Below are 26359 nucleotides of genomic sequence, written 5' to 3'. Positions count from 1 at the left end.
CACATAAATTATAAATTTGATTTTACCTAATACAAGGAACAAAATTTCAATTACTTTCTTTATATATATATATATATATATATATTTTTTTTCTTTCTCCAATAAAAAAGAATATTCTTGCGATCAATTATTTGCAAACTATAAAAGTCAAACACACGACTGACAAAAATAAAATACAACGATAGATGACAAAACCAATCAACGTTAACCATAAATTATTGGATCTCAATTAAAATTCTAAATGTCAAAGAAACGAAATTCTAAAAAACCTTTTTACTAAAAAAAATAAAAATTTTCATCAAAACGACGAGAGAAAATATCCCCATATTTTCCTCTTTTCTTACAACAAAACGGATGCGTTCATAACGAGAGAATAGAAAGCCACGCTTTCGAACAATCTGTCTTTGGAGAGCACATTCCACGGCTATCAAGATATCCCTGCCTTTTGTTCGACATAACGGCATTAAACGGTGGACAAACGGCGAACCATCGAGACATCTATGCATATATATATATATATTCATATATATATACATATATACGAACGAGGTAGCCGCATTTGGGAAAGTACGCTTTCTGAAAAGTACAATGATCAGGGCCCGTGATCGGAACCGAGATAACCGGTTTCCGGTGTTATCTCGCATAATGGGAAGAGTTAAACGTGCGAACGAGACGAGGAGAACAATGAGACACGCGGTTCCTGTGGCAATACGGAGATCACGGAGCAACACGCGTAAAATGAAGAATTGGAAAAAGCCAGACGGGGTCCAGACCGTGAAAAATTGCGGGACTTTCGCCAGGAACGCGTGGAATTGTAACGTTTTATGAGAGACTTATTTTGTGAGACTTGTAGACTTGAGAAATTCGTAGAAACAATATCAAACAATGGAGAATATATTTTTATGAATTAATAGTTTAATCGATTGTTTTACCACGAGTATTAGATCCTAAGATAGTAAGAAAGTAATATCGTTTTTTAAATTTTATAAATATTATATTGAATGAAAGCTTTTTAATTGGATGTACTTTCATCTCTAAATTTTTAAATTAACAGTAGAATATATAATGGAGAATATATTTTTATGAATTAATAGTTTAATCGATTGTTTTATCACGAGTATTAGATCGTTAGATAGTAAGAAAGTAATATTGTTTTTTAAATTTTATAAATATTATATTGAATGAAAGCTTTTTAATTGGATGTACTTTCATCTCTAAATTTTTAAATCAACAGTAGAGTGAAAGTATAATCCAAGAAAAATTTTAATTTATCATGTACTATCAAATATACTAATATCTTTCAAAATGTCGATACAAATTTTCTTCCACGATATTCCATTCTCTTCTCATCAAATTCTCTTTCATCTCTCCAAACAAATTTTCCCCACAACAATTGGAAACTCACATTTTCAAGATATTATCAGTTAAACTTATTAACATTTAGTGATTCAAAAGGGAATTTTTGATACCAATTTTCCAATCTCAGTAGCTAAGATACGCCGAAGGCTACCGTTGAAAATCTCCAGTTTTTGATATATGAGAATGCATCTACGAAAGGATACGGAATACACACACGGGGAATGGATAGGAACTTTAATCGGCAGCTTGTATCTCGCATACCGACGTGGCTACATCGCCTTGAGGCTAGAGCCTAGAACCTCCGAGTCTAGACCCATAAGTCTTCCACTAGATTTTTCCGGCTCGATCGCATTATCCTCCTGTTTACGATAAAACCGTCTGACAAGAGCGCTGCTCAACCGACCGAGTCTTCCACTTTACGAAAATCTTCTTCCTTATATTTCGTGCAATGAAAAACGACCGCCTCGGATGGACGTTTTTTTTATGAGGATAAATGTTAAGTTCGTTTTATTCCGTAATCTCGAAATTACAGGATATACGGTGGCGGATGGCCGATAAGTGTCATATAAGTGGAATACTTGCCTCGAGATGTTGGATACAGATTTGAAATTATCGTAGAGAGGAGATGGGATATTATTCTTCTTCACGTTGTTGTATGATTGTCGATGGATATTGTTTACGTCCGTTGAGCGTTTCAAATTGATGATAAATCGTGATTAGCTTGGATGTGTGGTGTGTACTTGTCGATATTATTATAATTAATATGCACGAATATTTTCTCGGATACGTAGGTTTAACTCGAATCGTAAATATGTAAATGAAATTATCCCTTTCTAATTTATCGACACTTATTCGTGATTTCATAATCGATTTATGGTATATTTAAATTGCAAGTCTGATTTATGAAATTTCGAGTCGAGGAAATTGAAAAAGAAAGTAGATTTTTCTTTTTTTTTTTTCTTTTTTTTTTTTTTTTTTTGTTATAAAATTTCTGCAGCTATGGCTACGTTGGATGCACACTTTAAATTTCCTCGACGCAGCACCATCTCCTTTAAGCGAGTTAAAGCCATCGTTTATGCGAGCAATTTGACCTTGATGAATATTTGATGAATGTTTCGATTCACTCGATTCGATTCGAACATTGGATTATTTTGAATTATAGGAAAAATTAGAACAATAAGCTTATCATGATGATGAATCAATTGTCATGAAAAAATTTTTTCACGAATATTCCGATGGTACGTGTCAAATTCTTTCCTTCTTTTAAGAATTTTGTAAATTTCGTTTTAATAATGGAACACATTATCGGTCTATGGACGTAGAAGCGTGAGAAATTTAATTAGTCCAGTTAAATTTAGGCGCTAAATTCGACGAAAGTGATCTTCAGACCTACCAGAAAAGCAACGTAACATTTGAGAAAGAGGTTGTAATGTAAATTACCATTAACCTGGTGAACGTCGGTGACTAATGGATAAAATATTCTAAATTTAGAATCACTTTACTACGAATGATTCCCATTCTTTCAGTCGTCTCGTAAATCAAGCAACGTAACATTTGGATGGAAATGGTATTTATTTATAAGACGATAAATTTAAATATATTCCCACCATGCAAATTTCTAAAACTCTACTAGTTTAACAAGATACACCAAAAGTTATATTTTAAACACTATAGAAATGATAAATATTCCTATATACTCCGTTAAGAATAACGGAGCAATCCCCACTATAATAAAATATCCTATAAATATAACAAATCAAAACTTAAATCAATTGCTTAATAATTCATAACTTTTCATTCATCATTTAATCAAACAAGAATTTAATCAATTATTATTATTATTATTATTAGAAAGAGAAGAGTTGTTTCCACGACAAATCATCCCTTCAATCATCCCGTCCGAAGTACCACTAACCACGAAGGGAACGACTTTCGCGCGGGGGAAGCCCCTTTTCGTTCCTCCGCTTGAAAAAACTGCAAGCTCGCGAAGCGGCAGGGGGGGGGAGGGGGGAAGGGGAGGCGGCGTGTCTCCATTTCGTCGTTCGTCAAAGCCGCGTGTCGTCGCCGCCGCATGCAAAAAGCCATTCGCCATTCGCCATTCGAATCATGGGCGAAAGGTGTGTGAAAAGTCACCGTTGACCCGGCAAAACGCGAAAAAATACTCTTCCCCTGTGCCAAAGTCAGTCAGTCGGTTGGTTGCGCGGGAGGGGCCGGCTGCGGCTGCGGCGCGGTGACGTAAGCGGGGAGAAGCGGAAGGACTTTCGAGCGTGAAAGAAGACTTGGCTCAAAGTTGCCCGTTCATCTGGGCCAAGCTCGCAAATAACGAAACTCTAGGCGGCGGCGTTACCTACCGCCTGCGCTTCGTGCACGGCTCCCCGCGAACTGCGAGAGTTCGGGGCGAGCAAGCAAACCGTGGCAGCCACCGAGCGGAGGGAATGGCATCACGGCGGAGTGTGCATTACGCGAAGGGAAGGACGAGGGGGAACCAACCGGAGGGGAGGAAGATAGAACGAAGGAGGAAGGAAGGAGGGGGAGAGAGAGAGAGAGAGAGAGAGAGAGAGAAAGGCCGGAGAGAGGTAGAAGAAGGGCGTAACTGGGCCAAACGGTGGCTGTGTCGCGCGGTCTAGACACCGCCGCGGCGGTTACTGAGAATTAATGCCCCCAGTTCGACCAGACTTTCCTTTTCGCTCCCGTAACAAGCTGGCAATTCCGACGATCGAATCCGTAATCCGTGACGGTACGGGACGGAATTATTAATTATAATGGTGTCGCGCGGCCACCTTTGTCCGTTGAAACCAGGTCGTGAGGGGGAGAGAGAGAGAGAGAGGGGGGGGAGGGGGAGGGGAGGGGGAGGGGGAGGGGGAGGGCTTGAAAGGTATTCCGAGAATTCTTGTATCGGGTTTTTCTGGATATGCTGCGTGGATTTGATCATGGTGTCTCTCTGTTAGTTTTCTTCGGGACAAAGAGAGATTTGCTAGGGGGTTGGGGAAGATTTGATATTGAGATGGTTCAATTGAAAAATTGGTTTTAGGTTAGGTGGATAGATAGATTGAAGAAGGATTGAGGAAGATTAATTTCTACGATTGTCCACGTGTTTTAGTAGTGGATAATTTTAATTTAATTTTAGTTTTGAGTGGGAAATTGGTTTTGGGGTGGGAGGGAGGATTAAGGGGGATAGAAGGTATATGTATATATATATATATATATATATACGGATAATGAAATAATGGCACGAGTAGATCTGAGAGGAGATAGCAGATATAGTAATGAACGATGATTTAGAAGGGTTGAGATAGCTTTAACGGTTCTGGTATAATGAATTATTAGTTTCTTGCACTTGTAGATGGGAACAGTTTCTCAAACGTTTTGCATTTCTTTTATCACTTCTATTATATTCAAATAATATCTTGATTTTTTAGGAAATGTTATCTGTTATTAATATATAATATCTAAATATTATTTCTATAGAAATAAATAAAATTTCGAATTTTTTAAATATAAATATTAATGATTTAATTAATAATTCTTTATAATATAATATGTTTTTTTATCTTACTTGAAATTAATCGATTATTGGAATATTTATATTATAATACACGAGAGGATGTCACATTAAGAGAAGTCGCTAAAATAGCACGTCGTTACTATATTAAAATCTCTAATAGTCGATGGATCGGAAATATAATATAGTTAATAATCCTATCGATTATTATGTAAGTTGGCAATAAATATACGAGCAATAAAGTTCGCCGAGTAACAAGAACCATCGCCAGTAATTTCTGTCGCAAAAAATAGTATGTTATGATATTGTAATACAGCATCGATTTGCGGTAATCGATCACCACAAACATGATCACTAAATCTTTCTTTTTTTTTCTCTCTTTCGTATCACAAAATTTATTATATATTATACATTTATTTTTTTATCGAAAATTTGTATTCAAAGAATTCGAAAAGTTTTAATCTTTTTATTAAATAAATATAAAATTCGTTAAATTATTATTTCTTATTTAATATGTTTAATATTTTACAAATTGTATGAAATTTTAAAATATAAATTGAGATCAAAGGAAAAGAATTTTTTTCCAATTTTTCAAAGATAATTAAATTAAATTCCCTGTATATTTACGAATATAATTATAAATATTTTTATATTCTTTTTTCATCTTTTTAATACATATTGAAATAAATGAACAACATGTATACAAATAATCGCCTGTCGTTCTTATTCTCCGTGTCAAGTCATTTTTAAATGATAAATTTTCAGATCATATTCATAAAGTAAACTAATAATAATAATAATAATAATAATAATAATAATAAATATACAATTCATATTAAAAATAAAATATTGTTTAAAAACGAAATATTTTCGTGCATTATCATTATCGGTTTCCTACAATATTATAATACTACAATATTATAATAATTACGTTTCAAAATATCCCTGAAAAAGATACAGAGAAGAAGAGAAAATGATCTTCAAATATAAAAATAACGGTATTTTAATTGATTTAATTACTCACGAGGAGGAACGAAATTCCCGTTCCCATTTAACATTACTTAACATTCTAACAGAACTCTGAACAATTAAAAAGCTAATGCAATACTTTCCCGCTTGTATGCATAAAAATATATAGCATGAAACAGAGTAAACTAAATTTAAATGCCATGATACTCGTACGTTTCCACGCGTATCTTCCATAACTATCTTTATTATTCATTTTATTATTCCAGTTTATTTTATCGCGTATTTTTAATGTCGGAATGATTTCACATCGTGCCTCGGATCCGTGATAAAAATCTCTTGTCGGCGGAGGGAAAGAGAGGTAAAGAGAGATAGAGAGAGAGAGAGAGAGAGAGAGAAAAGAAGAAGAAGAGAGCGTTTCGATGAAGGCCGTGGATCGAGCAAAGGCATCTCGGTCGTTCTTTGACCGAAATAAAAATAGGCGCTGCTTGATTTTCGTCTGTGTGAAAGAAGGCATTTCGTGCGACGTTAAGGGAGGTCAGTGGCAAAAGGCGAGCCCACGGATGGGGGTGGGTCTCGTCTGAGAATCTTCTCAGACCGCTTGGTCTTTGATCTCAATCCTTCCATCCGTGACCCGCTCGTTTCTAATTAATTTTTTGATCGTCACAGGACTGCGTGTACCTCGCTCTTCTTTTTAATTTTCGTCTGTTTTTCAGTGGCGAAAAGGGTAGTTGGAGGAATTCGTGTTCGAGGATCGAAGTAGCTTCTTCTTTTTTTTTTTTTTTTTAAATATTTCGAAATAATTTTTTTGCTCGGTTTTGAGTTCTTGCTCAAGGAGAATTTTTAATTCAGAAAAAATTAAAATATTTTTCTTTTCGCGAAATCTAGGATATCTAATGATTTTGAAGAGAAAATTTTTAATTAAAACGTGAAAAGAAATATGAAATTTTTATTAATATACATATATATATTATGATTTTTGTTCACATAAAATGGAATATGTGATTATTTCATTTAAGTTTATTTAATTATTTTATGTTTAGTTTTGCTATTCAATTTATCGATTTCGTGCGAAATTTCTATTTTTGACGAATATTTCTTACCAGACTAAACTTTGAAATTTTTTTTGGATAATTTCTAGAACATGGCTATTCGCTTGATTATAAAACTATTTTTATTCCCGGACGTAACACGAACCATTCGAACGAAAACTGTGCTGGGTTTGAAAGGTTCTGCAGCTATTTTAGCTAGCTACAGAACGTCATGCTTCTATCAGCTCATTCTTGTTACGATCAAAGAGATTTAGATTAACAAAATTTTTTATTTCTTCTTCTTCTTTCTTTTGTAAATAAAATAAATGTAAAAAGAAATGTTGTTCATTTTGGAAAATAAACGGAATTTTTTTTAACTCAAACGTTTTTTTGAAAGTTAATTAAAAGAAAAAAAAATATAATAAAATTATGACATAAAATTATATTCTTTTCTATATTGAATCATGCTTTGCTGAATAAAATTTTTCTTATATTTTTAATTTCTAATTTTTAATATTTCTGTGAAATTAAATTCTACAAAAAAATAAATTCTATTTTTAATGTTTAATTAAATTGTTAATATCGGTAATTGTTATATTAAAATAGCCATAGCAAAGTTATTGCATTTTCTTTTTCACATATTAAATTTCTAATATATTCATTTTAGACATTCCTAAGTTTATTTTTTTTAATTGAAATAAAAGAAGATATTTGGAGAGTGGATAGAATTCAATACATTCTGTAGTTTCATACAATTAAACATTGTAATTTAACTCCAATGCGTGCTTTAAGTATCGAGAATCTCAAATTTCACGGTGCGGTGAAAAAAAGAAAAATATAAGCGAAAGTCGCTCACCAGAAAACTTAGTATCGAATCACTTTAGTTGCCATATTTATTTCACAAGAAATCATTATGTATTGATGTATGTTGTTGCTCTATGGCTAACAATAAGACCTATATAAAAAAGAAGTATAATTCATAGTTTATCCCCTTAATAAATTTCAAATTTTTAAGGTAACCTTTATTATCATCATCATTTTAATATTACAATATTATATTTTCAATTTTTTCAAATTTTCTTCAAAGAATCGTTATTAAAAATTGTTTTTTTTTTAATTATTTCTATTCAAAAAATTAATGTGTAAATGTCTTCCAAAAACTAGAGATATATTGTGAAAAAAATGTATATTTTCAAAGTTTTCAAAAAAGAGAAAACTATATTTATTTTATTAGATTATTTTATTAATCTAATAATATTTCAATATATTTAAATGAAAAATACAAGGAATAAAATATCAGATGCAAACTTTTCTTTAAAAAAAACTAAAATTAATTCTAAGAAATATTTTCTAAAAATATTAAATAATCTTAATAGTATTAAAGTTTTAAATTTTTTAAAAAGATATTCTAAAAAAATTCCAAATTTTATAGTATAAAAAAATCTACTTAGAACTAATACATGTTATTTATCCCTCATAGAATTTTTTTAAATTACAATTTCAAATTATTTTTAACTATCTCATCAAATAAATGAAATAAAGTCTATATAATTCTTCAAATCAATAACATTTTTTTTGTATAAGATAATATAATGAAATACAGGCAATATCCACTCTGATTTCACAATTGCCCGAGGATGGATTAAAAAATAATTATGATATAAAATTAGATAAATTATGATATGATAAACTTTACATGTACTTACATACATGAGTTTGAAATGACTTGTTTGACTCTGCTAATTGAAAGAATTTTATCGTTGATCCTATGAAAGCGTGAATTCACTGATTTAATAATTACCAAAATTAAAATACCATAATTATTTATAAAAAAATAAATAAGAAGATTAATTAATACTCGGATAAATGAACCTGAATGAATCTGAGAATATCATATTTCTTTGGTGAACTGATAAATATTGTTTAAATAACATAAGAATAATTTCCTCTTAAAATCGCGAAAGAATTTTCAAACAGTGTTCTTTGAAGAAAACGAAGAATAATTCGTTGCATATTAATTGATTATCATTCCACCTGCAATTAATCTATAATAACAAATTTAAATAAACTAAAAAAATTTAATATTTTCCCAAACATAGAAATACAGAAACAAGAAATAGCAAATAGAATGGACACGATACTTAGAAATCACCGGTCAGAAGTTTCACGATCGAATTCCCCCCCTGTTCTCTCCTTATTACAAGGACGAGGAACCATACACAAAAGACTTGGCATCAGACATGGTAAACGATACACCTTCACAAGCACCTTACCCAAGAAATACATAAACCGCATTTAATCGTGGCCCATGTTGCAGTTGCTCCGGTTTCTTTCCATTGTCTGGAAGGAAACGGTCGACGAACAGTCTGATACATGAAGTAATCGAGGAAGAAATACGTTTCCTTCGGATCAGGCTAGACCGAGATAGACGTTATAATGGAGGAGGAAGGAAAGATGGAACGATGGGGAAAAGAGATAGGGCGAAAGACAAGGGGAGGTCGAGGCAAAAAGGCAGGAGAAGTGGTCGAGGCAATTCGTTGGCAGACGAAGCTTGCGAAAAGACCGGGAACCGGCTGTTTCCAATTGCATTATCGCACGGTGATTAATTGATGCCCGAGGTGTTCCATTGTCTCTGAGGGACGTCTCGGTTCTGGTTCCCGCGGCGTGCCTTTTTTCGCCGCCAGGCAAAACCACACCGTGCGAGCTCTCTCTCCCTTTCTCTGTCCCTTTCTCCGCCACCTTGCGGGCCCCGGCCCGCCACGTGCGTGCCGGAAGTTGGATTTTTTTCCCACTTTGTTCTGGCGATGCGATGTCAATCAACTCACAATGGATGGTTGAGTGTGTCGGAGAAGGGATGTTCTGGTTCATGGAGTTCGGTTTTGGAATTTCTTAGCGATGAGAATCGGATCTTTATTGCTGTTTTTTATCTAATGGGTAAAATTGAATTTTCTCTAGTGTATTACTTATTCGATTCAAATTTTATTATTCGGATATGTTTTAAGTGGAAAATTATGACTCGAATTTCGAAATGCGAATAATTAAGAGTGGTAAGAGTATTCTTTATTACTAGAGTAGAGTACTTGAATTCGGATGGTTAGAAAAATTAGGATTCATCGTACCTATTTTGAAATTTGGTTACAGATTTTTATACGTACGATATACTTTCTTATTATTTTTTTGAAAATTATGAAAATTATACGTGACAAGTAACTGATTTACAGTTCGAAATCTGTATTGAAAGTATCTGTATGAAAAAATTAATTCTAATTTTAGAAAATATCAGATTTTACTTTGCAATGATCAAATCACGTGATCAAAATTAAAGCAATAGCATAGGAATAATTAGAAAACCAAATTTAATTTCGAATGCCAAAAATACCTGCACATTTTTAATATTTACAAAAAAAAAAAAAAAAATATTTCTTTATTAGAATGTACGAAGATTTTATTTAACTCGATACGTACGATCAATAAGACACGTAAAAACTTTACGTCATCATTTTTCCAAAAAATTTCCATAAAAGTAAATGATCATGCGCAATCAGCAGTTATTGCGCGTCACAAAAGAACCTGATTGCAGCTAATAAATATCAATCCACGTATGTAAAACGCGTAATGAACGGACGTGCATAAATTACAAGCTTAAATAAACATCTTGGCAACGCTTCATCACTCCTTGGGAACATCACGTTTGGAAAAAAACGTTGGCGATTCTTTCAATCGAACCGTCGATTGTATTTATCCTGAATCGGTGGCGCAACAATGAATCAGTTTCAAATTATTTTATTTAACATATACCTCCGATCGTAACAGACGTTATTAACTAATCCACTCGGACATCACCGTTTATAACCGTTCAATGACGTTTATTGTTACAACCTCTTACGACCATAATCGCTTTATAAACGCGTTTTAAACACACGCCTTTGTTACCGACGTCTGAGTTGCTGTTTAACTGCATGCAAAGAAAACACGAGCATAGTAAGGAGAACAGATCGCATTACCGATCTGTTGATCCACAACCGGTGCACGGTTTTAAAATACAATTGTGATTCCACCGGGACCCGTGCATACTTTATCTGTTAAAGCTCCCCTTTATTAGCATGATTCATTTCGTATTCTGCCGTTATGTTTCCTTACGACTTCGACGAGTTGAATGGTTAACGCTTCTGTATACGCGAAGTTAGGGTAATCGATATATTCCTTGAATACGTAAGCTCGACAATGATGCGCCCCTTCTTTCTCAGTTCTATCAGTTTATGAACGGAAATTTTCGATCGTAAGTCACAATTGCGGTGGATTACGTGTTTTGTGGGTTGTGCCTCGCAATACTCGTTAATTCGACAATAAAATTTAATTTTACGAGAGAGTAACGGTCGAGTGTAGGAGAAATCAAATTTGTTAGTCTTAAAGGATTCTTAAAGGAAGTTTCAAACTCTTATAACGATATTCAAAATTCTCGACAAGGCTCGATATACTAGGATACTTGAAAATTTACTAAGGATACTTAAAATATTTGAATATAAATCTTTGATCTTTGATAGTGATCGTTCCTTAAAAATTTTTAGGATTTCTAAAATCAGATGCAGAAAATTGAAATTATTTACTAATTTTTAAATTCCCTTATCTTAAATTGTTTCAATATCGAAAGATATTTAAAAATTATTCGATATTAATCTTAGGTTTTTAAATATTTTGGGTATATCTAGAAAACGTTAAATTTTAGAAAAATCCGTGGGAGATCCTAATCAACTCATTCGGATCTTTAATTCGTTTTCCAAAGTTTAGAAATCTTATCTATTTTCGAAAATTGTAACAGTATTAAAAAATTACAAAGAAAAAATTATTGCAAAAATTAAATATAAATAAACATTCTCTATTCTCTTAAAAATTCATTTGCAAATTATTCGATTTCTAATTATTATATTTTAATACTAGTTTCCGCTGCATTTTCATTCTAGTACATACACGTCTTAAATATCCATTGATGAACACTTTTTGAGAAAGAGGAAAACGTAAAGGCATCGAGATTTACTTTGAATGCAACGCGAGCATTATTTAAATATATACAATCGAAAGTGGAAGTAATTAGTACGTTGCGAGGCTCATTGTGGCTCAGACGTTAGCATAGCCTCTAACTCCTCGTCTTCCAGGAATTTTACCCTAAGTCGATGGAGAGTTCGGCAAACAATGTCGACTATTCCTAACTTGTAGCCAGGAATTGGACGAGTCTTCTCGTGTGTGCTGATCATACAAGCTAAAGTACTTGCACACGAGGTTCGCACTGGACGTTTCCTTTATGAGTCCGTGGTGTAGAAAAATACTTTACTTTCCCGTTTCTCGAGACCTAAAACCGCGAACCAGAGTTTGTCTGTCTACCACGTGAATGACATTACAATGAATCTTTTAATTTGCTATTACTGTTATCTCAGCGCGGAAATATAACTGAACTGTAATTAATTGATGACTTTTTTAAGATAATTAATACGTATAAAAATTATGATAATGCGTACGAGCAACCGATTATCTTCAGAGATAAATAATTTTATTTCTAAAAAAATTAAACGTTAATTAGATGTTCCGAGATTTATTAAGATTTAGAAAATGAACGTGGAATTGATCAGTATCATTTCTGAAATACTGCATGCATGATGTTTCAGTTAATGTCGCAAATGAGTTTTAATTATTCATTTTATTATAATTTTAAATAAATAGGTAAAAACTATACGTTGAATATTCTTGGTTTAAGAAAGTAATTTTAGGAATTATTTTCTATTACTGCTAGCTATAATTTTAGTCATCCGTGAAGTAATGATAGGAAATTTGAAATGCAAAATCGCATGAATCATAAAAATTGCGACTCGCTGATAATATTCATTTATCGAATGAATATTTATAAACTTGTTCAAGTTATTGCCAATAATTCCTATATTTTACATGCTGTACTTTGCATCTATTATAAGTAATAAACGAAACGTTATTTTATATTAGAAATTCAATACTGCGTAAAATAAAAAATATTTTTAATGATAATTAATGATAATCCATAATAAATAGCAAAAACATAACCGTACTAAAATTTTACGAATAATAACGTAACATTAATGCACAAATATTGTACATTAATATATATATATATACTTATATTATTTCATACGTTTAAGAATTTTTCAATAAAAAAAAAAAAAAAAAAGATACAAATGGATATTCAAACGTTTATAAAATATATTTACAATCGCCAGAATCGCCACTTCTCCAAAATTAAACGGTCATTAAAATTCTTTTAACTGCTTCAACTTCCCCCAAGAAAGAAAGAAAGAGAAAAAAAAAAAAAATCATTCAATTCCTCGTTTCAAATCTTAATCCCACATTAATAAACAACTTCCAACTTGTACATTATCGAACCACTTTATTTTCACGTTCCCCGGTACGATACCGCTACACGTAATTTCCAATCGAGCGCTCGCTTACGCACACATTCTTATCCCACATTTAATTCACCACGGCCGACTATCATCCTTCCAGTTCATCAGTTAAACATTCGTCCCGCTATTATTTCCTGGAAAAACGAAAGGCTCGTCCGCCCGTTCTTTTACCCCTCCTCCGCCCCCCCCCCTCCCCTCCTCAACCCTCAATATATACCGACGTATATCCATCATCGTGCGGACACGAGCACGACGTGTAATCCTGTCGCGGCCAACAGTGTTTCTTTCGCAACTTTATGACACGTTCGTCAAGCTTTCTAACGAATGTCCGTCGATTTCGCGCCGGGCCTTGTTCCACTTTTTCAAACGCGCCAAGTCGCGCCCGCCGTACACGGCGTCAATTAAAAGTCCTCGAAGGAATTTTCCCCTCGAACGCGTCTCATTAATGCGACGTTCCCGGAATGCTAACGCGAGAGCCGGCTGTCTTTCATTAAGAAAGAGAGACGCGCGAACCCCGCGTTGCGCACCCGGCATAGCTATGGCTGTGATTAGGCGAGCTATGAAACGAATGGAAGAGGAGGGAGGGGAGGGAGGGGAAAGAAGAGAAAAAAAATCCTGTCGACGATTCCCCACGAGGTTTCAACGTTTCGTCATATCTCGAGTGGAATTTTCATAGTTTCATTCTGGGAAACTATGTTCTTGCTCGTCTCGTTCGCGAACGAGACGATCTCGATAAAGGAAGTTATTTTTATTGTTGTCGTACAATTTTAAACGTCTGTTTACTGATCTTTCGTTTGTTGAGGATATTTCAATGTGGTGGGATTAATAATGTTGATTGCATTGTTTGTAAGGAAAGAAGAAAGGTGTGTCAATAATTTTTAATGAGAATGAAATCGATCAGTTTTAAAATGTTCAACGTGTCGAATAATATATTGTTAAGAATATATTTATATATATTGATATATTATTCAGAAGAAGAAAATCTTTAGGAGGGTGAATACGAGATCAACTGTATATATTTTTCTAATTTTTATTAAATTCTAAACTAGTTTTGTTATAGTATGAATTAACTTTTCTCTATGAAAGATGGAAAATATGATTTGATTATGATATTTAAGGAGCAAATAATCTAATATTAACGTAACATAGATTTTTATGAAAATGTTACTTTAATTATTGTAAAACATGATTTAAAAAGTATTGAGAAATATTGATTTAAGAAAAGATTAATGACAAATTTCGAAGTCTTCTTCAACAAACGCTATTAAAAATAATATGTTCATCAAATAGATATATCTATTTCTAAGTATATATTAAATATTGATGTTTTTCAAACAAATTCTAGTTAGATTTACGTTATGCATTAAAAAAAGACTCAACAAGTACTTATCTATCATCAATTATTTAAATTGTAAATAATATTCATCGATAATTAGTTTCTGGTTGAGTTATGATATCATTATTCAAACAACATTGAATAATGTCTGCTTTTGAATAAATCATTTAGAATTAATTTTTTCATCTGATATATGTTACAGGCGGTATATGCTGGTCTTCCATTAGCAACGGTCGTTGTAAGGAATTATTGTCACAAGGAGTGACAAAGGAAGATTGTTGCGCGTCGAACGCTGCAGCGGCGACCGCGTACTCGGAGGAAGATCTCGATAGCGGAAGTCTCTTTTTTTGGAGGGTGCTTGGTGGAGGTGTGCAGTGTCGTCCTTGCAGAGGTAAGTGAATATTTTATTTTTGATTTACTTTTGATCTCAACTTTTTAAAAAAAATCTAAAGATTCTTGTCGAAATATTAGTAGTGTGCAAATGTTTATGCAAAATTTAGATATTCCAAAATCTGCAAAATAATATGAAAAAGAAGAAATAATAGAATATCCAAAATATAATAAACATTACTATATTACATTATTATATTGAAGAGTATTTAAAAGATAAAGAAAAATTTAAGCTCCGTAAATTATTATATTTAATTAAAAATTTAATTTTGCATACACATCCGCGATTATTTTTTTACAAAAATTCAAATTCAATGGAAACTGTTAAACTATTTTTCTTGATAGAAAGCTGCACGGAAGTAAGGTGTGAGGAGGGGAAGAAGTGCGTGGTGCGTAGAGGAAGACCAAGGTGTGTGTGCAGCCCTGAGTGCAAGGCACCAAGAGGCGGTGGTCCAGTCTGCGGGACGGACGGCAAAAGCTACAAAAATTTGTGCAGACTGAAGAAACGCGCTTGCAAGAAAGGAAGCCACGAACTAGCGGTTGCCTATAACGGCCACTGCCAAAGTGAGTATGTATGAAAGAGATAGAATCATTATCATCGCTTTGCAATTGAACGACCATCGACAGAACCACTATAGATATAACAAAATTTGAATTCATGGCTTTAAGGATTATTCTTATATTCTTAAATATTTAATAATCAATTAAATTTAATTTTTATTGCTCGATAAATAATTTGAAATGGAATTCATCGAAGGTATTCAGTTGCAAGGATTAAACAATAACAATTCTCGTTAAGATCAGTAAAACTTTTTATATAGAATAATTAACAATTACGATCGCATAAATTTTCACTATTATTTACAATTCTAAATAACGAAGAAGACGTAATTATATTTCCGACCACTTCGACAACTCATTCTCGTGAATTATCCAACTGAGAAACGTCAAATTTTAAATCCTGAATCCCAAAACAAACCATTTCGAAACAAGGGTCCTGAGTGGTCAGAGATCGCGCGTGCGCGCGCATCCTAGGGAACCGCGCCAGGTTCGCGCGTGCGCGGTCTGGCGCGCGGAAAACAAACAGGGAAAGGCGACGCATCTATCACGGGGGCAGTTTACGACTGTGCGTAATAACGTGTAAAGTGTCGAGCAGGTTCGTGCGCACGGGTCCGGTGCGGCCAAGGCCGGAGCTGCCTGCTGGACCAGAACCTGAGCCCGCACTGCGTGAGGTGCGCCCGCAGGTGCCCCCAGCCGCCCCCGCAACAACGAGCCGCCGCACGCCCCGTTTGCGGGGCCGACGGAAACACATACAAGAGTGCCTGCCACCTGCGACTTGCCGCCTGCCGCGCAGGTCGCGCCATTCCCGTCGCCTATAAGGGCCACTGCAAACGTGAGTCTCCTTTTACTTCTTTCCTCCTTTCTTTATCTTTGCTCTTTGTCGCCACCTTCGTCTCTCTTCCACGCTCTTTCTTCTTTCAACCCTCCCCCCTCCCCCGCTTCGCCCTTTTCGTCCCTCACACCCCCTGTGCTGACTTCGTCGTCCGTTTCCATCGCTTACTCCGCGCTCTGCTTCCTCCCCTTCCCCCGTCTCTCTAGCCACTGTTTGCCTTTTCCTCGCCTTCTCTTTGCCCCCTCTTTTTTTTCTTTTTTCTTTTTTCTTTTTTCTTTTCTTTTTTTTTTTTTTTTTGCCTCTCCTTACCGTCGCGGCCTGCTTTTTATTCGGTTTTTCAACGCAGCGGTGCGCAACTCGGGAAGAGAAGCCCCGCAGGGAAATCGTAAATATCGGATGGGGAACGGTGGCGAGTGCGTCTCCCCCCTCTCTCCCCCCCCCCTGGTACCGTGCCACTCGTTCAGGGAGGGATAACGTCGCGGTGATTGTTTTGGGGGAAAGAGGCTGCGGAGAGGCAGAAGGTTGAGCGATTGGACGATATTTCCGACGTTTTTTTCTTTCTTTTTTTTTTGTTATTTTATCGTTTGTGGTGAAGAAAGGTAGATGGGTTTACACAACCTGATATATGAGTCAATATATCTTATAGTATATTGTATAATGTACTATAGCATAAGATCGTAGGTACTGTATTGTGTTGTAATTTAGTTATTATACACGCTTAATATTGGGGATATTATCGAATTGTATAACGTGTATACGCATAAGGTGCTTAAAAGCGTACCTTTTTGTTAAGTATTTAAGAAAAGAAACTTTTATAAAAATAGGTATATTTATTTTTTGATTATAATTTTTATTAGTTAGTTAGAAATTTTTATGTGTTAATTAGTGAATGAATAATTCACTACACACAAGTTGAAATTTATGGAGTTGATGAACTGTTTCAAAACACGTGGCAATGAAATTCTTTCTCATTTTTTATTTTTCGAAAGAATCAAGTAATTTTTATCATATCGATTTATTATATCAATTTGAACATTTGCATTTTTTAAACAAATAATATTATTTCAATTATCACCATTGCATTGCTGTATTTTTTTAAAGATTAATGCGAAATTAGCAGTTGAATTTTTCTGCGCGAGAGCTCGGATGCATTTCGCGCTTTCTTTCGAAGGCACTACCTGTTGCTTCTCATGTGAAAGTGCGATTAAACGCAGGAAAACGGGTGTAAACCACAGGGTGGCTTTTATATGACCCGACGCAACTGGTGAATAAGAATTTTTTAAATACAAACGAACGCTGAAATTGAATGGCGATGTAACAGCATGCATTTTTATAAAGACGTTCTTTTCTCAATTACTGGCGTACATATTGCGATCATAAATATTTTAACATCCGTAATTTTTATTTCATTAAAAGATAAATGCAATTTTTGCACTTAACGTGATACGCAACAACCTGAAGGGGTAACGAGAATATACGTTTACAAGATATTTGTTGCATTTATATTCTTAATTAATTAAAACGGAGTAAATTATACAAAACGATTATTTAGTTACTACGGAATAATATAATAACTAATTAACAGCTCAAACTCATTTAAATTAAACCATATTTTTAATTATGACACGATACAAATATCATAGAAAATATTACAATAATATTTTCTTATTCGATTGTAAAAATTGATATGCATTATATTAAATTAATTAAATTAAAACTTATTCATTGCGTTAATTGAAACGAGACGCAACAGAATGTTCTCTCTCTCTTTCTGTTGTACTGCCATACTTTGTTCTCACTCACTATTTCATTTAACGTGAATTTATCTCATAATTTAATAAGTAAGCATTCTTTAGATTCAAAAATATTTCACGAATATATATACATTTCATATAAATATAATGAATAAAGAATAGTGAAAAAGTTACATCCTTCCAAAACTCGAGGAATATAATATTCCTTAGAATTAGAGACGGACGTGGATGTCTTGGCTGATCGATGAGAGAGAAAGGCGACAATGAAATCGTGCAAGAAAGGGTGAAGGACGGTGAGGAAGAAGGGAAAGAACAAAACAAGGGGAGAGGGGCAAGTTCGAGTATTCGAGTAGCCAGACTGTTACTGCTTTGCATCGGAATGTACCTTATTGTTGCATGGTTTGCACAGTGCCGAACTCTTCTGACAGGTGTCATAAAGTCACTGAGCGAAGTTATGTCCAAACAAGCGTTTACAGTGAATCGCCTTTTCCCCTCTTCCACTTAAGCTGTCCCTTTCTCACTTCTTCCCTATTCTTCTTCGTTTTCATTGGAACAAAATAAAAACCAATAATCACGAATTTTTTAAATCATGATCCATCAGATTTCATTCTAATGCTAGTTAATTAATTCTCATTGAACGGTTCTTTATGATTATTCTATGACTTTCTCTCTCCTCCCTCCGCTTATAGTTTTATAAAACTTCTTTCCAAGAACGAACAATGAGATCTTCTTTCTTGGAAGGTAAATTCCATTTTATTGTTCTCTTTTCTCGGCGTTCTTTCCCGCTCATTCCTAGTCTCTTGATCTTTCAACCGTTACATTATCCTTCTTCCAGGGATAACAGATCCTGACCGTGTACGTGTATTCCACGAATCGCTTTGTACTTCCTTCGAGCTCGTTCTCATTGTCTTTATCCAATGTCAGCTGCTTTTTCTCTTGCCAGTAATTGATTTCGTTATTGTTGGTCTCACCGATAATTGATTTGAAAGTGTGTTTAAAAGGGGGAAAAAAAAAAAAATCGAAGGAATGTTTCATCTTGTTTCTATATTTTTGTCCAAATTTTGACGAAAGTTGTTGAGTCATTAGAATAAAATGTTGCTAAATATTTTTCTGCTTTCCTAAAATTTGATTCGGTAACGTGCTAATGGGTCTGAGCATCGTGCAAATAAAGGGAACTTTCGCGTTTCGATGGAGTCAAAGATCTTTTTTAACAGAATAAGGCCTTTGTCCACATATGCATTCTTCATGAATTATCAATCGTTCCAACGATTGATCCAATAATCGATCCATTATATGAGTTATAATTAACATTAATACCTGCTATCACTTTCAAGCAGTCAGTGTGTTGACAAGACAGCCGATATTTTGAAAAAATAACTTGAAAAGAATAACTCGAAAGCCAAGAAAATGTTCTATGTATCATCAAATCTCAAGAAACAACGTATCTAACCTCTAATTTCTGCCCACAAAAGTGCAATCTGGAAAAAATTCATCGATGAAATATATTCAAAATATCTTGAAAATGGTAAATCTTAACGAGAGATTGAAGCAGTAGCAATTAATATAAAGGGATAAACATATTTTGACCAAATTCCTCGAGATGCTTGAAATTAACATGATTGATGTATAGATGGCGTGCATAAACGCGTGTCGCAGGAGGCACACGATTTTTCCCCGATGCTTCTCAACTCCGTGTGTCCGACATTACACGGATTCAAGAAGAAAAGAAGAGAAAGAAGCATAAAAGTTAAAAAAAGAAAGAGAAAAAAAAGAGAGGAGGAAGAAGAAACATCGAGAGGCAATCGCGAGATCGTTCCAGAAAGTTCATCGACCGAGACGCGATCTGCCTGGCTGCGAGAGAGAACAAAAAATTATAAAAAGAGGGAATACAGACAGTTGGAGCAAGAAAGAGGGATAAAGAAGAGGGAAGAGGAAGAGTAGAGAGAAGAGGGGCGAGAGGGACAGGGAAAAAAAGGGGAAAGTATCGTTTTCTGCGTATTTCTTTGAGCAAGTCGTAATAAAGCCTGTAACTTTGGACATAAGATCATCAATTGCAACTTTGGCAATCTTTTTTTTTCTCAACATGGTATCACCATCCCTTTAGAAACCTCACGCGATCCGTTCCAATCGTTTCTCCGGCTAATTGTATTGGATCTGTCTCAAAGAGACTTCTGTCACAAAAACAAATGCGATATTCACTGTGCCGTTTGATTGAATAATTATCGCGCTATTTTAAAATATAATTTCATGATTTTGAAAAAATTCCAGAAACCTATCCTTAGAAGAAAAATATATATAATAGATTTGTGATACACAAAAGATTTACTAAAAATTATCTAATTCATTATCATAATTTTAATAATAGATGGACGATATATCGCGACAGAAATTTTATTCTCTATATTCAAAATTAAATTAAATTTATCTTCTTATAGACAAGAACTTCATTTAACGTCTCTACGGAATTATCTTCAAAAATGGAGGATAAAATAACAAGATTGTAATTCAAGGAAATATTTTCATATTCTTTCATCGTCTCCATTTTCTCGCAATCTCGCAAAGGGATCTTCACTCGAATGATCGTTCTTTCGATTAGCAACGTCGTTTGCCGGCAGCACGCGTACGATGTGTTACAATAATGTATAAACATTGAATCAAAAACTCGTTAAGAGAATCAGCGCGAGGAAGGGATGTAACGAGTGTATAACTCGAGGCCGTTGGAGGATAATCCGCAGTTTCATCGTTGATTTACGACGCTTGGAATGCCGAGGACGCGTCAGCGGCGTCTTTCCTGTAATATTATCTCTTTACAATGGAAGATCGGAATATTCTCACCAGCATGCTTTTCCGACCGACGATCGTGCGAGAAAAAAATTGTATCATCGAGTTTGAAGAATATGTTCATTAGTAAAAAATCATTTCAGTTTTTAAAATCGTCTACAAGGAATATCGAATATTTTATTTTTCGATTCGCGTGTTGGTTTAATAATTTAGAGAAGATTAGAGAAGATAGAAGAAGATTGGAAAAAATTATTTCGAAAATTTAAAACTTTTTTTTTAGAAAATTGTAATATTAAAAATTTACAAAAAGATATTTAATTCGAATTTTCAGTTCATTTAAAATTTTTAATTTTAAATTTTGCAAAAAGTTTATTTTAGATAATAATTACATTTTATTCTGAAATTAATTCTAAAATAATTTTGTTTAATTTCATTTAATTCTAAAATAAATTTATGATAATTCCTCTGAATACATTCTTATCATTCGATCGTCACTTATTTTAAACTTCTCAGAAAAAAGACCAATAGAAAGAAAGATGAAAATAACACATTCAGAATTCTAGAAATAATCCATTCAATCTCAATAGAATCGAATACGAAAAATAACCTTATAAAATTTCTTCAATATCTAAATATTTAAAGAAAAAAATAATAATTCGTTCAATTTACAATATTTTAAAGAATTCCACTTCAATCGATTCGAATACTCAATTCAATCAGATTCAATTTAGAAATAAAAATTAAATCCAGAAAAATCCACCAAAATCTGTTCAATTTCCATAACACTTCAAGCTTGTTCAACAATTTCTAGAATAACCAAAATCCTCGGCCTCGGCAATATTCAACCTTCGTCCACGTCTCCTCCCAAGATTCCGACACGAAACTCATCGAACGGAACCCCACCAAACATTCCCTCTTCGGAAGAATTGCCGCGCAAATTCACTCGAAAGAGACACGTATTCACCGTATTCCCTTCCACACGGCCGTTGTTCATCAAATCGAAGAGGCGTAAAAACTGTTGCATCCAACAGGCCTCTTCTTCCGGTTCAAGCTAATTATGCCCCGGCTTCCGGTGTTGCGCCCGGTCGCACGTTAGTCCTTCCGCCGGAGGAAGCGGCATATACGCGAGAGTAATAGCCACGCGTGCATAGTTCATCGTGATATAATAGAAGAACCGTAGAAGGAAGCGTCTGCAGAAAAATGAGGAATGAAGAGGAGGAGGAGGAGGAGGAGGAGGAAGAAGACGAGAAAAAAGAAAAGAAAAAAGAGGAAGAAAAAGAAAAAGAAAAGAAGGGGAAGAGCAAAGAAAAAGGAGCAAGCGCAAGAAATCGAAGGTAGACGGCGCGGTTATCGCGCGGGAAAGGGTTGACACGCGTGCACGTGCACGTGAGCGCGCGCGTAGAGGCGCGCGGACGTGTGTAAGGGCGTGTCCTTGTGGCGTCCTTGCCCTCCGGTCGTTCACCGTACGCACGCACGCACGCACGCACGCATGCACGTAAGCACGCACGCACGCATGCATGCATGCGACCGGAGCGCGCCCACGCAACGCGCGTGCATGTTTGGAAGCCGGGACACGCGGTCTTTTACGTTTACGACACTTACTGGTCCCTTCCACGCTGCTCCTTCGACTAAAAATAACTGGCGACTCGAGGAATTCGGCGTGCATCGATCAGCGTTCAGCCGCTGGCCCACGAAAATCTAATAGAATTTTATTGCCACGACCTTGGCGCCACCATTATTGTATCCGAAAATTTATCGAGGGGAGAAATTGTTTGGGATAATGATCGTGTTGCAAACGGATTTCGAGGATTCTGAGGGAGATTGATGATGAGGTTGTTGCTAGTATATAAAATGGGACGTTAAATGGTCGAGATGTTAAGTCTCGAGCACAAGATTGAAATGAAATGCGTGGGATTTGTGGGAATTATCGAGAGTGTTGAAATGTGGGACCGAACGTTTTATGAATAGTATGTGGTTTTTAGACTTTTTTTTTTTTTTTTTTTTTTTTTTTTTTTTTTTTTTTTTTTACGTAATAAGCGAGAAATTTTATCTCTGATAAAATTCCGTGTAGATATATGAATTTTAATGGCGTTGAAAAATGGTTTTTTTGTGGATAAGTTATTGGTTTTGATAGAGTTTTTTTTTTTTTTTTTTTTTTGATAATCGATGAGAAATCCTATTTTTATGTAAAAATGTAGAATCTTTTATTACATTATTAACGGCGATATAGAATGGGACGATTTTGTGAATAATTTGTTTTCGAAGAATCTTTTTTGGATAATCGATGAGAAGTTCTGTATATCTGTGAACACGTAAAATATATTTCGAATTATAAATGAAGCTATAGAATAGAACGACCTTATAAATAACTTGTAATTTTCGTAGAACGTTTTTTTTTTAATCTATGTGAATAAAAGTAAGAAAATATTTGTAATTCCTGAATTTTAATTGTTATTCATTTTAATCAACATTTTCTCTTTACTTTAATAATATTTAAATAATAAATAATAAAAATTTAATTTTCAATAATATTGCAATATTTAATATGTGATATCTAATATTTCATTTTGAATACGATCGATACTTATTATTCCAATTTTATATATATATAATAGGAGGATTAAAACAAAAGGATTAAAACACAATTTATTATTTTTCAAAAATAGTCACTTAGGATTACACATAGTATTTACAAGCATACCGACTTGTTCTTCGAGCAACAGGATTACAAACAAGGATTCTTTATCTATTTTTATAAAATTCAAACGGTGAAATGATTTTTTTTGCATCGAGAGATCGAAATTGAGGACTGATCGTAATGTTCCACGAACGTGAATAAGCGGAACTACACGAGAAGTTTATTAATCGGTTATGACGTAAGATAATTTTTTTCTTGCTAGAAAACGTCATGACTAACATTTTAGAATGACTAATCTTACCGTGGGTGTAGGAAAGTAGGGATATAAAAAACAAACGCATTTCGAATCGAAAGTTTCGAATTATTTTTAAAGCGGTTAAACGCGATTCTTAGAAGATCGAGAAACTCTTTTCAATCGTGTTATTTGTATTCGATCTCACTTTGGTGATTTAAATCGATTGCATAACGATTTTAAAGAACTGGACGATTATTTATTTACGTCTTACGCGTGAAACGAATATTTTTAAAATTGTACGAAAAGCTTAAACTTATAACTTTAAACTTATACTAAACCTTTTCTAATCTCTAAGCATATAATATGAACTTTTTATAAAATGATATTACATTAAATTCGTTCAACGATTATAATAAAACACAGTTTAATTGAATTCAATCAATTTTATAATTTTAGAAATATTATTGATTTTAAATTAAAAACTTTACTATTATTATTATTAAAGGATTTCGAATTTATTCATAATTTTTTAATCTTTTAAATTACTAAACTAATCATTTTGACGAATTTTGGATATTTTGTTATTATTAATAAAAATATAAAAGAGAACGATTGATAGAAAAATTATATTCGTATTATCGAAAACTAAATCAGTTTTTATTTCAGAACTTTTTATGAAGATTTATTTTTCCATTAAAAATAAACTAGAAAGTTTACATAACTTTTAATAATAATCTTCTAATATATTAATAAAGCGCGTCTGCGTAAAATCAGAAAATCTTCAAGGTTATATAAATCAATCTAATAAATTATTACGAAAATAATACATAAATGCTTGCATCAATCTATCCTCAAATAAACAGGGCATACCCTCTCACAGCTTGGAATACACATTGCGTCAAAACGAAATCGACAAATTGGAACGAAGAAGCATCGGCTAGAACCACTTGGAATAATATTAAAATAGGATCGGAGAAACTCCAGACCGGTGTTCGCATTTTCAAGATTCTCGGGATAATGAAAGGTTAACCAAGGTAGAAGAGGGATGCGAGGATAAGAAGAAGAGAAAAAGCAAGAAGAAATTTCGCCATTATGCAAAGCTAGATAACTTTTAAAATAACAAACTTCGTTTCTGGACTTATTTTCATTCCAATTCCCCGATAATTCGCGCTCTCTCTTTCAAATTTTCAGAGAGTCGGTCGCAGATCCGGCGTTGCCGCGATGGAACGTTACGACCATCTAAATCGGGAACTCGCGAAACAACAAACTATTCCCATCCCGATTTGAAGACCGAAATTTTATACTTGCGACCAACCGACGAATCGCATCGAGCCTCTCCGGGAGGCCAAAACGATGCAGAAGGTGAAAAAGAACTACAAGAAGAAGAAGAAGAAGAAGAAGAAGAAGAAGAAGAAGAAGAGAAAGAAAACGAAGAGGTACAAGAAGAAGCTTTAGCGAAGAGCTTTAACCGACGATGAAAAAAAGTCGCCCTTTATTTTCTGGCGCCTTCTCCATAATCTCTTCCAAAATTCCTGTATCAGTTCCGGTTAAGGAGAAACAATATCTTTGAAATAAATTCCCTAATAGGATCAGAAATTTTAATACAGAATTCCAATTCGAAATTTTTATTCTATCTTATTCGATGATGTAATAAATGATATTATTACGTATGTATGAATATAATTTGCATTATAAAAGCGAATGATTTGATATTTGGAAGGATTAAATCTAGAAAACTCCTATAAAAAATCAAATGCAATCTGTAAAATTTCGTGTAATTACGTGTAAAGAATTACATATAGATTTTAAAGAAATTATATCCCATTCTTTTGAGTTGAATATATTTCTTTTGAATAATTTTAATATTGCAAACGGGAAATTATCATATATATTCCACAATATTCACAAGTATTTACAAAATAGAAAAATTTCCCAAAGTATTAATACAAAGGATCTAAATCTATCTCTTCTATCAGTTCAAATCTACCTAAAATTATTAATCATTTCTTTCCACTCGTCGCGATTCGAATATATCAGCGACATACACAGTACTTGATGCACAGCAACTTGAACCTCATCTTTTATTTCTCGAAAATGATATCTATTAATGGGCGAGATCAAATCCACGATTTTATCGTGGATTATACATGCACAGAATGGAACAGTTTGCTCGTTTCATGATTCTATCAGGTTTTAGAACTTTTTTTCTTTTTTTTTTCTCCTCCTACATCTTCTCTTCTTGCTGCTATTGTTGGTGCTGCTCTTCCTATTTCTCCTCGATGAGACTCACCTCTCTACTTCAGGGGAACAGGTGGGTCGCACGAGGTCAGACGTTTACTCGTCTGAGAAGAAGGCAGAGAGGAGACCGGTAGATGCAAAGAAGGTTGAGTACCTCGCACGAAGAAGGCCTCGTGGCACGACTTTGCACGAGGTATGCCATACGTACCGTCTTTTTCGACTGGTCGACGCCGCGAGAGGGAGAGAGATGGGATAAAGGAAGAAGGAAAGAGAGAGAGAGAGAGAGAGAGAGAGAGAGAGAGAGAGGACGA

General features: G+C 34.2%; 1 protein-coding gene across 7 annotated transcripts in view; it reads left to right on the top strand.

The window, feature by feature from the left end:
• The window catches only part of LOC122720186 (follistatin-A), a 75999-nt gene that overhangs the window by 23137 nt on the left and 26503 nt on the right, over positions 1-26359 (top strand). For 6 of the 7 annotated variants that reach the window (XM_043946712.1, XM_043946717.1, XM_043946716.1 and 3 more), the window contains 3 exons: positions 14822-15010; positions 15355-15573; positions 16166-16402. In XM_043946712.1, the coding sequence (XP_043802647.1) occupies positions 14822-15010; positions 15355-15573; positions 16166-16402 (645 nt within the window). Of the gene's footprint in view, positions 1-14821; positions 15011-15354; positions 15574-16165; positions 16403-25001; positions 25377-26359 lie in introns of those variants that run through there. The other variant, XM_043946718.1, reaches the window with a different exon arrangement.

The sequence above is a fragment of the Apis laboriosa genome, unplaced genomic scaffold (assembly GCF_014066325.1).
Source record: "Apis laboriosa isolate Shangri-la unplaced genomic scaffold, ASM1406632v1 scaffold122_cov146, whole genome shotgun sequence".
Classification (NCBI taxonomy): Eukaryota; Metazoa; Arthropoda; class Insecta; order Hymenoptera; family Apidae; genus Apis; species Apis laboriosa.
The sequence above is the reverse complement of the archived record's forward strand: the minus strand, read 5'-3'. Positions and strand labels throughout refer to the sequence as shown.